The sequence below is a fragment of the Siphateles boraxobius genome, unplaced genomic scaffold (genome assembly GCF_051911475.1).
Source record: "Siphateles boraxobius isolate OS27281-9 unplaced genomic scaffold, OSU_SipBor_1 41, whole genome shotgun sequence".
NCBI lineage: Eukaryota > Metazoa > Chordata > Actinopteri > Cypriniformes > Leuciscidae > Siphateles > Siphateles boraxobius.
The window spans coordinates 21,164,575-21,180,428 of NW_027509042.1; the positions used below are offsets into that span (position 1 = coordinate 21,164,575).

Consider the following 15,854-nt stretch of genomic DNA (forward strand, 5'->3'; position numbering starts at 1 on the left):
CTTTAGAAGTGGAACCTAGTCGTTGAGTGCGTCTTCTCTCCAGAGGAGATCCTGAAAGCTTTCGATCACTTCAGTGCTCTCTTTCCTGCAAAATGGGTTGCAGTAGGCTGTTTTCCTTCACCCTCAAAATGATGTTGCCTCGGTGTTTAAACGACGCTCATCGTGTTGCAGAAGTATGCAGAAGCACGTTCTGATCGTCAGGTTCCTGAGGAGCAAGGTCTTGTAAATCCTTGTGTCCCTCTTTATCCTCTTGGGCCTTGTCCCTGGTGCGACTGCACTGCAGACACCGCCCCTGAGCCACTGCAGGCAGTGAGTTAAAAATTCTGTTATATCAGTTCTCCTGCTCGCGTGGTCTCTACTAGAGGGTAGGGACTTGCTCGCTTTCGGTCAACGTATTGTGCCTGGAGTCTGGGCCGGGCTAACTCTCACAAGCTGAGACCCCGGCTCGGATTGTGCCCAAGGTTCCTACCTCTCCCGTAATAGGAGCAGGTGGTGAGCCTGCAAGCGCTGCCCTGGAGGAGGCAGATCCAGCCCTGGCTTCTCTGTCCGTTCGCTTGGACGTGTACAGAATGCAAGTCATAGACCTCAGACCAGCTCTTCAAATATCTGTTGGAATTCAGCAGAGAGGGAAGGCTGTTTCCATGCAAAGTTGCACTTAGTGCTTGCCTTCATTTCGGCAAAGATCCGAGATGCAACATGTCCACTTAGGTGTTGAGCCTCTCTATGATGAGTGTAAAGTGCTCCGCCTGGGCGTTGACGATATGCTTTGCTAAAACAGATTCTAGAGTTGGGGGCTGGACGACACCTAGTTGAACCGCTGCCTCACGTGGGCTCCCTTCTCATGAAGCCAGTTTCACCGTGAGCCCGGTTCAAGTGTCGGCTTGCTGCGCCATTCCCCTCCTATGGACTGGATACGTGCGCCTTTCTACTCCAGTTGAGTTCCCTTAAAATTGAACCCTGTTGAGTTCCTCCACACCCCTCCGACGTCGGACGTGCGGAACGTCTGGTGTTAGGCCTACCACTCGTAAGCAGTGTGGAACCTGTGTTAGGCTGGGTCCATATGTTGCGGTCCCTTCGGTGACCCCATATGTGTATTCTTCCACGATACGGCTCCCTGCGGTGTGCCCGTGTCTTCCCTCGGCAGAGTCTCTCTGCCGTCACTGTCCGGTGTGTCTCCCCCCGTCTTAGGCTGGAGCCACCCCAGTGACATTCCATAGGTTAGACTGCCCGGTTTCCGCCCAGTTCATATGTGTATTCTCCACATTACCTCCCTCTGGGTTGGATGTGGCTTCCGCAGCGTCCCTTCCTTCCAACGTACGGGGAACGCTTTCCCAGTGGTCCTGTAGGAACAGCAGTGACTTCCCTGGCCTAAGCCCTGTCCTTCCCCGCCTTAAGTTTGCGGGGGCATCAGGAGGCTTTGGTTTAGGCACTGGAAGGTGGCAGCGTTAGTGGCGTGTTCAATGGGTGATCCCAATTCAGTCGACCGTCGACTACGTCTGACGTTCTCGACTGAAAGGGAACGTCCTGGTTGCGTATGCAACCCACCGTTCCCTGAAGGAGGGAACGGAGGACGTAGTCCCCTTGCCACTACCGCTGGACCACCGCTGACCCCGGGTTACTCTCGGCTCCTCAGCAAAAAGCAACTAGTGCGTGCATCCACTTCCGTATTTATACCCGCGCCGCGGGGGCGGAGTGTGTGATGCGAATCACGCACGCCAATTACATTGGCTCGTTCAATAATACTCGAAGAAGACAGGCTCTCTAGCGAGATCCCAATTCAGTCGACCGTCGACTACGTCCTCCGTTCCCTCCTTCAGGGAACGGTGGGTTGCATACGCAACCAGGACGTTCTCATACAGAAGCGTTAGTAGTCAGATCAATAATATTGTTGAATATTAAGTGTTCCCAACTAAGCAAGCCAAAGGCGACAGTGGCAAGGAACCCAAACTCCATCAGGTGACAGAATGAATAATAAAAACCTTGGGAGAAACCAGGATTAGTTGGGGGGGCAGTTATCCTCGTGGCCAACGAACGAACATGGTGTAACAGTGTGAAAAAAAAAAGTATTAATAAACATATTTTTAAACTACAGATGCACTAATTGACCAGCCAGGGACTGGAATCGGTGGATTATCCACATGATCGCCCCGGACCGGTGACTAGCCGGTCTCTCTCACGTCTTTCCGATTCCGAGCCGGTCCGTTTTGTTGCCAGCGGGACACATGCAATAACCTCAGTCTCACTTTCTTTTCTCCAATGGCGAAGTGACCCACACCCGCCTTATCTCACTCACTCTTATCATTCGCTCCGGTTAAATAGTGATTTTATTAGCATAATTTTACTAACTTTCGCAGGTTTCGTGCTCACACCAAGAGCGTGCGCACCACTGATCTATATAAGTGGAGCGCACAAGCCGGCTCTCAGTCTCAAGCAGCTTGAGTAGCAAGTATCAAAATGAGTGGCTTACTGCACTTAACTGGTCTAATTCACACACAAATGTCAAAATGTCCATCTTGGTGAGTATTCAGTTAAACAGCAGTTTATGATACTTACACGTTTTGCCCATAAAGATAAACACAAATGTTATGAATTTTGAAGCCTAAATGCAGTCGCCAGAGGTAAAAAGCTAAAGGTAGGCTATAAACGAACTACACCACAGTCCCACGAATTCAACGTCACCATCACTAAGCTTCCGACAACTCTTTCAGTTTGAACTTAAAAACATTTTCCCGGAAAGTTTGAGTTAGAATAGATTATAAGAGCACGAGTATAAGCATAAAAAGGCTGTAAAAGCGGACTGAGCTTACCTGTTATACGTTTAATATCCCTGACTGCCTCTGTAGTCCCATTTAGCCACTTGTTAGCAACTGCCTTTTTCAAGACATGTACCAGCTTAAAAAAAAAGGTAATCCTGATGTACTTTATGTCATTGTATAAAACGTAAAAGTGTCTTGAGATTGTTCATCACTGCCATTTAACCAAAAACCCATTAAAAAAAAACACTGACTTTTGGATGATGCCAGAAATGCTAACTTGTTTCTGCCTTTTGGCCTACAAAGTGATGTCATACCTGCACAACTCTATTGGATCCATGCATAAACGCTTAGTGACAGCAGTTTAATATTCCTGCTGCTGTCAGTCATGTTAATAAAAGTAAGTATTTACTGAAATAACAAAAGACCAAGAAAATCTCTCTCTACTCTTGACTGAATAACTTGTGTACCATTAATCTGTATTGACAGAACTTGACACAATTTTATTACTGTCTTTCTACTTGTGTTTTTTGTTTATGAAAATAAAATATTGCATTGAAGAAAAGTACATTTTTGTTTGTATATGCTGTCAATTAAAGTTCTTTGAAAGAAAATCTGAATCGGCAAAAATCAGTATCGGCAGGTCACACTTAATAAAAAAAAGTCTAAATCGGTCAAGAAAATCGGTAAATCTCTACTTTAAACCCATTATCATGTTGTTATGAATTCATTTCACTTTCATTTTAGCAGTGTGACACAAAATAAGTGTTTTTGTCCACATTATGAAAGCCAATGGTACCCACAAATTTGAAGCTACAAAATGGACATAAAGGTAGCATGACATTAATATATATGACCAAATCAAATATTTATCTGTGCACACATAACATACACAGACTACATGAAATATGGTGACACAAAACTAAAACATCATGACGTTTGATCACATGACAGAACAAGTGAAGTTTGACATTTTATGTTTTATGGAATATCTGATGAAGTCTTTGTATAAATGCGTGGATTTATGAATGTTTTGATTTGATTTTAAAGAGATTAAATTATAAAAAAATGTACCCGTATATCATAATCCTATGGATTAATCGAATCGAATGAGTTTGAGACAACATGAGGGAGAATAAATGATGACTGAATTTTTATTTTGGGCTGAACCATTCCTTTAGTGAAAATCTAAAAACAGAAAAGTTTCTGTGAGGTGCAAAAAATTGAATTCTAAGGAAAGTCTCCGCTATGGAACGTTTTGCAAGAGTATTTTCAGTTTTCACACACCATAAAACAACAGCAACTGTGTACACGAATACATAAGACATATTCATAAAAGCAATATGGTAAGATGTGTTGTTGCATGACAGGTGAGGAATCGTAGGGATAAGTTGCAGTTTAACAGGATTTTAAATGGGCTAGCATGGATTGGCGGACTGGAGCTGTGTTCACTCAAGAGAGACAGAAGCGCTGCTACACTTCCCTCTAAATTGTTTTGCTCAGCGTCCTCAGCTTCCCTCTGTTGCCCCGAGGCTCACTGTGGTAACAAAAGCTGAAAATGACTCCCATTTAAACAGTATTGGGTTGCATTACCATGGTCAGGTGGGAGAGTCTGGAAGCCATTATGGAGGTTTGCAGAGGCCACTTGGTGCTGCAAGGCACACAACTCGACAAAAATAAGAAAAGGCCAGGGAGAGACCTTGAGTCTATATGAGCACTCAGGCTACATGTACTAGCCAGGAATCTACATTTACATCGGTTCTGGGAAATGGTATAAAATATTTGGATGGATCATGTTGTCCTATTGGGTCTAATATAAAAAGCACCAAAAAGTAACCTTTTAATGCACTCATCCTTTAATGCAGCAGAATCACAAACCGAATAAAGAGGTTTAACAGCAAAATATTGATAATCAGACGATGCCCTCAATACTAAAAACATGGCAGCTGATATTTCCTGCCAGGGAATATGGGAATAATCTATGGTATACAGTTCAGTCAGACTAGACACAGTGACTTTTTAAATGCTATTGACTCAAAAAGAATACCACTGATATAAATATGCAGGTGTTTTGGAAATTGTTTTTGTTTTTAAATAATTACCCTTATTTTAAATACAGTAGGTTTCTATTAGTAGCAGAAACTCATACAATTATGCCATCTCAAGGTTATCTAAATGTGGTTTCCTAATTGCTCAAAAAAGACAAAAAGACAGAAAAGAGATTAGAGATGGAGGAATATTAAATGAAACAGGCCTGAAAGGGGGAAAAGGATTGGTGTTGCCAGTTAGCCTTGAGAGTGGGTTGCTTAGATGTGGAAAAAGCACTAAAAACAGCCTAAAAAGCACTTAATAAGGAGAGGATTTGATATCAAGACCATGGTTTAAAATGCTAGCCTTTTAAAGACTGAAAAATCCAATAGATTGGAGTGAAAATGAGAAAAAAGAAGACTGTTCCGCACAAGAAAAGACAAATCAGACTGTTTATTCTCCGCACGGCCATATGTAAAGTTGAGATGTAGCGTTTGTATGAATACACAGCAAACACCTAAACGCAGTAGGGCGGTTGAACCGCACGTCTAAGCGGAGAACTGACCCTCTGTGTGATGCCACATCAACATCCACCATTTCACACAAATGAGCTCCTGCCGTGCCCGGCAAGATGGCCACTCGGAATTAGCATTGAGAACACATCGGGGAGAAAGCGTGCTAAATTTCAGCTTGCAGACTGAATATGGATTTGGATATTATGTTGTCCGTCTCCCATGCCAAATATTATGACCGTTTATTGTTCCCACAGTGGGTGTCTTGGCATATTATTAATGTAATAAAAACAGGCTTTTATATTCATCGACCAAACCAATGACATGGGGAGAGAGAGAGAGAGAGAGAGAGAGAGAGAGAGAGAGAGAGAGAGAGAGAGAGAGTGAGAGTGAGAGTGAGAGTGAGAGTGAGAGTGAGAGTGAGAGTGAGAGAGAGAGAGAGAGAGAGAGAGAGAGAGAGAGAGAGAGAGAGATAGAGAGAGATGATTGCTCATTAGTAGTATTTGTGTTCTGGATCCTTTGGGCTTCTATCTGTTCCAGGAGCTGATGTTCTTCTAATGAGTTAAATACTATCTGCTGCAAGAGGGCATCAACCTATTACACATGCACCCACACTTACACAATCATAGACATACACTAGAGGTTTAGGAGTTTATAGTGTAGAGTTTGTTCTCTGTCAGAACTGCTTTTCAGTAATAAGGTATGAAACCCCGGAACTGAGAAGGAACAGTGCAGCTGCTGTCCTTTCACTATCAATATCGCCATACTAGGTAAACAAATAGCAAACAAATCTGCATTATAGGCTTGCAATAACAGTGAGTGATGGAACATGAAAAAGACCACTGTAACCAAGGGTGAGCTGCAAAAATGATGTTTCCTTTTTTTAAACTTACAAAGTTGGATATGGAAGAGAAACTGATTGCAAACAATGTTAATAACTAAAGCTACTACTAAAACTATTTAAATTGTTTTAATTTTCATCCATTGAAATTAAGCTGGAACATAAAAGGTAAAAAAAATCAGAAATGCTGCCAATTAACTGAAATAAAATAAGTTGAAATACTAAAATTACTAAAACTAAAACAGAAATACATACAAATGAAGGCTAAATAGAAGTATTAAAAAAAATGGCCAAAGCACATAACATAATTACTCAAATTTTAATTAAAACTAACATTATGAATATAAAAGTTAATTCAAAATATTAATGAGTACTATAATAGTGTATAAATAATACTAAAACAACAAACACACACATACACTTACCTCAGCATTGCAAATGCTACACCTCAGTCTCTCCTCTCGTCCCAGACCCTACACAAAAATGCTAAATATTAAGGACATTTATTAAATTAAAATGAGAGCACTATATTACATTGCAGTACTCATTTACATTTAAACATTAAACAGATGTTTTCATCCAACGCTGATTGACAAATTGTAATTTTCCATAATACCATATATTTTCCATATACCATAATTTATTTACGATTTGCACTGGAACTGGATGCCAAGTGTATTTCATTGGTTTTGCACTGTAACACAATGACAACAAAGCTAAATCTAGTCTAAATGAGCAAAACCAAATAGTACAAATATTTTGCCACTCTATAAAGTTTATAAAAATTTCAGAAAATAATCAAGTATGAGCTTGTGCAGAGATGCTATTTCTACCTAAACAAATGTTTTAAACTTACTTATGTTTATCTAAGCTGATGAAATTAGGTCATTCAGTCATATTAAACACGATTTCTAAATAAAGGGATTTACTTAAAGGGATAGTTCACCCAAAAATGAAAATTCTGTAATAATTTCCCCATTCCGTCATTCCAAACCTGTATGACTTTCTTTTTAATGCAGAACACAGAAGAAGATACGTTTTGGTTATCATTGACTTCCATTGTATGGACAAAAAAATGTCTTTTTACGTTAAATGATGACATAATGTAAATTTTTGGGAGGTCTGTCCATTTTTTATTTGAATACATCACAGCTTCTTTTTTTAGATTACCAAAGAAAACATTTTTTCCAGTGAGTAAAATAGATTTAGTAATCCTTTACTGACCGTTTAAGATTTTTATTTAAAAAAGATGAGCACTAATGGAACAACAGATGTTCTCAATGGTGAACGACCACTTTTCATAATCAACATGTTATGTATCATGCATCTGATATAGCTCAGCTATTCCATATATGATAATTAAGAGGTTGCTTGGTTGATAAAATGGGATACAACTAGAATTAATTATCTAAATAATTAAGGAGCCCATTGTACAAATATTACACATTAGCAATTAGTCTATTTTATCCCAATGGATGCTGGTCTCCATAATGGAAAGACGTAGAGAGTGGGGGAACACAGTTGCTAAATCCAGAGCTTATATGCATGACATGTGGGAGCTCATTTTGATAGATGTTAATGGCATATAATTATAGAACAGTGCTATTAAGCGATGTGATTTTACAAGAGGCCTGGTGCCCCTGGCGCTATGGCCTGATTGCTAAGAGTGTTTGGCTAATGAATGGAAATACATGTCTGTTTGCAATGATGGGAATTATCAAACCATGAGAGAGGAGGGAGAGCGAGAGAGAAATGGTATCTAAACTCAACCACTTAAAATTACTTTCACACACACAGAACCCACTTAACTGCACTCATATGTCACACACACACACACACACCAAGAAACAGGCAAGTCCTTAGATAGCGTTGTTACACATCAACCTTATTGAATTGGACAATAAATCAGACAAAATTCTGCAACATCCATTCATGGAACACATTTTCTAATAGTGCCTCATATTTAAATATTCTATTCTGACATTGCTTGAACATTGCCTAATGTATCTTTTGTTGGCCTCTCAAATATCAACTTGATCAAAACTTTGCTGAAAAACCTGTTGTACACAATCTCCTATATAGCTTCTGTTGTCTGATTAAAACATTTTTAGCAAGTAAAAGGCCTTTTAATATCATTCTAAAAGTGTCCACCTTCAGGCCGTGGTGTATTTTTGCTGTGAAATCTGTATTGATTTGAATAAACTAAGCTTATGAATTACTTTTATATTGTTAATATTTCAAGATAAACACTTGCTGGACTGAAGAAAGTTAGGCTTACTTGATTATCCATACATCATGTTTTAAAATGTGTTTATGAAATATAATACATTAGGCTTTTGAGGAATGTTTACATATCTCAATCATCATTATATTGCATTGCATTATACAGAATGTTTTTAAACTACAGAGCTTTGATCATAAAACTAAGCATTTTAATATTATCTTACTAAGACATATAGAGTGACAACTGATATTTATATGCATTTTATGCAAGTAGTCTGCTAAACTGTTAAAGATCACATTGATATACATTACAATCTATCAGAATTTCATCTTACTTTTTGGCCATATACAGTAAATAACACCTGCACCACATACCATATATTTTTTTCTCTTTGCTTTTTTCTTTTTCAGTACAAGATTTATTCTCCCTAAACAATATATGAGCCATAAAAGCCTGATTTAATCATTTATGATCCTCGACAAAAAACATATAGCCTATGCAAACTTTTTTAAAATATTTATATATATATATATATATATATATATATATATATATATATATATATTTTATATATTTTATATATATATATTTATATTTTTTTCTGTATTATCTCATGTCAGGCTTTACAGGGTTAATGTTGCATCCAATTATAACAGCTTTTGCCAGTATATACTTTTTTTCTTAAAGCCATATTTCAACCTGCACTGCATGTGAACAGTATAAATGGAGCTAGTTGTTAGCATTTTAAAGACTCTCTGCACACCATAATCATATCTACTTTCTCTTGTCATTTACTCCACAACTCTAAGGGTTATTTCATATGGATTAGATTACATATTTGGAAAGCTTATTATTTTTTTTCCATGCAAGATCATTTCCATTAACTCCAATAGACTGAAACCAGATGGCAGACTTTCATAAAAATAAAAAAAAGGAAAACATATTTATGTGGGTATATGAAGCAAGTAATTGTGGTGGTTTTGACATGAGCTCTGTGCGGAGCAGTAATAGATGACATTGTCCTTGATCTGTGGTATCTTAATAGCAACTTTCTTTCTCTCTCTTTCTCGTGGGGTAAGCACTCTGAGTAATGACGGGTCGTGGTTCTGGTGTGGGGCGGGCCTTACGTGGTCGTTCCGATTCCTCGTACGCCCTTGTACACCACTGAGGGCCTCATCCTACCAGGAATGCCCCCTGCCTAATGAGGGCCAAAGGTCAGCAAGTGGTGTGCCTAGAGGGAGCAGGATCTCCCAGGCACACTCAGTCACTGACTCTGGCCCTATATTTAAATCAAGCCTCGGGCTCCCTGCTTTCCCCTCTCAGGCCATTCTCTTAACTAGTTCCCGCTCGCTAATTAGTTTTTGTGCCATGTTATTTGTCTCTCTGAGCTTGAACAGAGGAAGAGGGCAGTGTGAAAGATTGCTGGCCTGAAAAGCTTCTTCTCTGCCTTGTCACGTACAATAAGTCCAACTACATTGTTATGAGCCAGACCGTATTTGAAGTATATATTAGCCAGGAAGAGAAAATGAATTATGAGCATTTTGTTTTCTTCGGCTGGTTCTTGGCCACTGCAGTTGCACTGTAACTGCACTTCCTGAAATTAGATAAGGACCTGGAATTTGCCTTTGTTCTCTTTTCTTTCTCTTTTTTACCTAAGCTGCTTTTAAGAGTATATCGTTCCCAGCCGCCAAGCGTAAAGCAATCACGAGTCAAACGGTTATTGGATTACATTTTCTGGCTTCATAAAATGTGGTTAAGAGGCACTTTAGGCGTATATGCCTGACCTTCTTTCAGGGAGATGGCAATCAGACAAGAAGTGACAGGTCGATCGCTGATTTCAGCTCCACTGTCAGAGGCACACTGTCTCGCCATGTCTCCTCTTTCCTTTCCTTCTCTCCTCTCCTTCCATTTAAAAGAAGCGTGAGTCATTGTGTGTGTGTGTATTTTAAGAACAGGGTCTACTGTCCCACCAATCTTGGTCATAAAAAAAGCTTGTCAAGAAGGATAATTGCTCTTTTTAAAAGAGTAAAAATATCCTCAAAATAGAATGCAGTATTCATCATCAAACACAGTACATCCATCTACCAATTATATCAAAGCAAAAGCATTGTCTATACAGTGGGGTCCAAAAGTCTGAGACCATATTAGAAATCTGAGATTTAATATATAATTTAACCCATTTTTAGGCAAATTTATGGAATTTAGCAAATTAACTCATTTGTTCAGACAGTCAGATGTTCTAGCTTTCATCAAAGCAGAAGATGATTTGTTTGTATCATTCTCAAATCATGCTAGGTCATGATTATCAGCTTTTGCATAAATTTGTAGAGTTCATTGAGCTTGAGTGCATGCCGTCATAAGCTAAAGGAAAACCAAATTAAAATTATAAAATTCATGTTATTTGTTTTCAGTGAAAATATGCTGAATGTTAATGATTATTAATAAGTTAATACTTATAAATTATATATAATAGTATAAATATATAATAGTATATATAACTTCTATTTTAATATAATGGATAGTAACAGTTTTATAGACCAGAAAATATGTGAACTATTATATTTAAAATGTTTTTTAAACATTTGTAAAGTGCTGCAAGGGAACTGCTAATTATTCGGTACAGAAGAAGATACATACAATATATATGCACTGTATATTGTAAATATTGCAATGCATATAAATATGCATGAATACGTACAAACACAAACTGGCTTCTGGTGACGGATCTATGTTTGTGGTACCCTGCATAAAAAATATATTATTTCAATAAAAGACATAAAATCTGTCACATAAAATGCAATTTATCTTATTCATGGACATCTATTTATTCTTAATAAACTTATTCAAACTTACATGCTCTTTTAGATGTATAGGAAAATAGAGAACTAAAACAAGACACGATCAGACTTCCAAAGTGGTATAAGTGAACTGTAAAATAAAGACAAATCCTTTAGCAGTCTTTGTCACATTTGAAAAATGTGTCTTTTGATCACTATAATCTCACTGTGGATTTGGACTCTCTATTTTGGAATACTTTAGGCATGACGGCAGGGGCAATCTGATGGTTTCAATTTCGTTCTGGAAAACAATAAGCTTGGCTTCTGTGTGTTTGTATGCGTGTATGTGTTTTCATGTGTATGTGCATATGTCTGTGGGCGTCTTGGTAAAGTGTGCTGTTTTGGAAAAGTGTGGTGGGGTCTGTGGTGGACTCAGAGATCCAGTGTTTATGGAAAGACTGCTGAATAAACAGGGTTTAGTAGGACTTTCAGTGCATTATGCATGAGAAGACAAAAACAGCATTAACTGTCATTAACTGGTGGGGCAAGTGATCACACTGCTGGCAGATCGTTTTTATAGTCTAAACAGCGCAAAACAGCAACAGACGTAGTCAAAATGAGTTTTGCTGTTGAGTTGCTTTGCCGGTGCGCTTTCACGTTGGGAGGTCCGGATAATTGCGACCATTGATCTGAAATACAATTAGATTTGTTAGTATTTATTTGCTTGATCATTCTTTTTTGTAAGTTTTGGCTCTTGCCTCAGAAATCATTAAGAGGTGACCGGAAATTATTATAGACAAATATATTCCGGCAATTTACTCACCCTCATGTTGTTCCAAACCTATATGATTTTCTTTTTGTGATTTTAGGAGAGGAGTGTCCAATGCTGTTCCTGGAGGGCCACTGTCCCGCAGAGGTTAGCTTTAAGCCCAATTAAAAAAACCTAAACCAGCTAATCAAGGTCTCACTAGGCATACTAGAAACTTTCAGGCGGGTGTGTTGAGGCAAGTTGGAGCTAAACTCTGCAGGACAGTGGCACTCCAGGACCGACTTTGGAAACCCCTGTGTTAGGAAATGTTAAAAGGATACTGAACTCCACCGGTTTTTCATATTAAACTATTTTATTCCCTTAAGTAAGACGAGTTGATACATACCTCTCACGTCTCAGTGCGTGCACTAAATCGCTCTGTCTTGCGGCAAAACTTTGTTAGCACTTCGCTTAGAAATGAGAGGGAGGAGGAGAGGGGAGGGAGAGTACAGTTACACTACTCTAGTAACTGTATTTAAATAGGGAAAACGTGGAGGTGTTTCTCTGTGGAGGAAAACGCTTCTCTGCTTGGATCCTATTGAATGAACTGGGCTAAGCTTGAACTGGGCTAAGCTAAGTGCTATTAAAAGTTTCAACGCAAGACAGAGCGATTTAGTGCACGCACTGAGACGAGAGAGGTATGTATCAACTCGTCTTAGTTAAGGGAATAACATAGTTTCATATGAAAAACCGGTGGAATATCCCTTTAAGCAGGACATTCTCTCTTCTCTTTTTCATAGAATGAAAGTGGATTTTCACTAGGGGATGTTGCGCTATGTCCCAATTCTTTCGAAAGTTGTATTCATTGGCAGAGTAACAGACCGAAATTGAAATATATATATATATATATATATATATATATATATATATATATATATATATATATATATATAGGTCATTCTCAAAAAATTTGCATATTGTGATAAAGTTCATTATTTTCCATAATGTAATGATAAAAATTAAACTTTAATATATTTTAGATTCATTGCACACCAACTGAAATATTTCATGTCTTTTATTGTTTTAATACTGATGATTTTGGCATACAACTCATGAAAACCCCAAATTCCTATCTAAAAAAAAATAGCTTATTTCATCCGACCAATAAAAGAAGTGTTTTTAATACAAAAAAAGTCAACCTTCAAATAATTATGTTAAGTTTTGCACTCAATACTTGGTCGGGAATCCTTTTGCAGAAATGACTGCTTCAATGCGGCGTGGCATGGAGGCAATCAGCCTGTGGCACTGCTGAGGTGTTATGGAGGCCAAGGATGCTTCGATAGCGGCCTTAAGCTCATCCAGAGTGTTGGGTCTTGCGTCTCTCAACTTTCTCTTCACAATATCCCACAGATTCTCTATGGGGTTCAGGTCAGGAGAGCTGGCAGGCCAATTGAGCACAGTAATACCATGGTCAGTAAACCATTTACCAGTGGTTTTGGCACTGTTTGCAGGTGCCAGGTCGTGCTGAAAAATGAAATCTTCATCTCCATAAAGCTTTTCAGCAGATGGAAGCATGAAGTGCCCCAAAATCTCCTGATAACTAGCTGCATTGACCCTGTCCTTGATAAAACACAGTGGACCAACACCAGCAGCTGACATGGCACCCCAGACCATCACTGACTGTGGGTACTTGACACTGGACTTCAGGCATTTTGGCATTTCCTTCTCCCCAGTCTTCCTCCAGACTCTGGCACCTTGATTTCCGAATGACATGCAAAATTTGCTTTCATCCGAAAAAAGTACTTTGGACCACTGAGCAACAGTCCAGTGCTGCTTCTCTGTAGCCCAAGTCAGGCACTTCTGCCGCTGTTTCTGGTTCAAAAGTGGCTTGACCTGGGGAATGCGGCACCTGTAGCCCATTTCCTGCACACGCCTGTGCACGGTGGCTCTGGATGTTTCTACTCCAGACTCAGTCCACTGCTTCCGCAGGTCCCCCAAGGTCTGGAATCGGTCCTTCTCCACAATCTTCCTCAGGGTCTGGTCACCTCTTCTCGTTGTGCAGCGTTTTTTGCCACACTTTTTCCTTCCCACAGACTTCCCACTGAGGTGCCTTGATACAGCACTCTGGGAACAGCCTATTTGTTCAGAAATTTATTTCTGTGTCTTACCCTCTTGCTTGAGGGTGTCAATGATGGCCTTCTGGACAGCAGTCAGGTCGGCAGTCTTACCCATGATTGCGGTTTTGAGTAATGAAACAGGGTGGGAGTTTTTAAAAGCCTCAGGAATCTTTTGCAGGTTTTTATAGTTAATTAGTTGATTCAGATGATTATGTTAATAGCTCGTTTAGAGACCCTTTTCATGATATGCTAATTTTTTGAGATAGGAATTTTGGGTTTTCATGAGCTGTATGCCACAAACATCAGTATTAAAACAATAAAAGACCTGAAATATTTCAGTTGGTGTGCAATGAATCTAAAATATATGAAAGTTTGATTTGTATCATTACATTATGGAAAATAATGAACTTTATCACAATATGCAAATTTTTTGAGAAGGACCTGTATATATATATATATATATATATATATATATATATATATATATATATTAAATTGTCATTATTCACTGAAAATCTTTTTTTTTTGCAAAATGTAAAAAATATCATCCTTTGGCTGTGCTACAAAATTTGATCACGCTATCATTCATGCAAGTGCTATTAAACCATTCAAGCGTGATAAGACGCAAAAAAAGAACTAAAATCTGTACTGGGCATGTACTGTTCTCTTTCATGCAATGGTCAAAAACACAAAATTATGGCAAAATGTTTCTACATTATTTTGGAGATTTAATGTAAAAGTATTTCAATATAAAAATATATCAAAAACTTTAATTTTAGGTGTGATTAATAGCAGAAAAGTGTGGGATTAATTAGTTTATTTTTTAATCGATTGACAGCCCTAATTGATATAATAAAATAAAATTGTATTTTTTAAAAGAAAGTCAATTCACCATTCGCCCGGAGTTTGATACAGGCGATCTGACCAATCGTAATCCGCCATTTTGTCCGACAAAGCAGTCAGGAGAGTTGTAGTAGATAAACATCAGTGGACTTGAACTTGAAAAACGGTGTGTATTGACGACTTTCTGCGGTTGAAACAGCATTCCTTTTGATGTTCATTAATGTTTATTTGATACCCATAACTTAACCGGAAGGAAGAGATGATCGGTTCACAAGCAGCTTTAACTGAGATGCTACAGCAATCTGTCACGACACATTAAAGAGCCACAAAACGGTTTTTATTGTTTAAAAGTCTTAAAGAAAAGACAAAATTTGAAAGCTGAGACTTTGTTTTATATCAAAAGTAACCTGCTCTGTCCTGTATGTTGGTGCTTTGTCAGTGTCTTCTCTGGTCCGCAAGGTATTTTTCACTGTGCGAGAACATGATGTGTGGCGTGAAAGCGCAATGGCTTGTTGGACGTAGTAACAGTAACTAAAGAGGGCGGGTCTTTGCGAACAGTCAATAGGGTCCAATGTTAATCTGGACCAATCTGACATTCATAGTATGGTCAGAAACAGCTCTTCTTCAAAATATTTTCTTCCAAAGTGTTCCAAAGACAGTGATATGTAATTGGAATGACATGGGGGTGCGTAAATAGCACCATTTTTGGGTGGGCTATCCCTTTAATGGTTGTTAACATAATCTTTAAGAATATTTCCTTTCCTCTGCTCTAGAATCCATTTGTGCTTGCACAAAGCATGGTTTAATTAAAAAGAACTAACTACAGGAAGTATCGGTTGATATTAATCATTCCAGTGGGCTATTGATATCTGGAGTGCAGTGATGATGTACAACGAGCCGTGTGTATTTATCACTTTGCCCACTCAAACTGTGCTGCCCTGGGAGGCTGGGTTAGGGAGGCCCCCTACCACCTCCATCTCCAGGACTTAATGTAGCGCAGAGCCAGAGGAG

At 38.8% G+C, this 15,854-nt stretch overlaps 1 protein-coding gene across 1 annotated transcript in view; it reads right to left on the reverse strand.

Annotated features, from left to right (window-relative positions):
* Nucleotides 1–15,854, reverse strand: part of LOC143706699 (uncharacterized) — a 170,363-nt gene that overhangs the window by 129,229 nt on the left and 25,280 nt on the right. Inside the window, exon 3 of the mRNA XM_077198927.1 lies at nt 6,560–6,607. Coding sequence (XP_077055042.1) covers nt 6,560–6,607 — 48 coding nt within the window. The remainder of the gene's footprint in view (nt 1–6,559; nt 6,608–15,854) is intronic.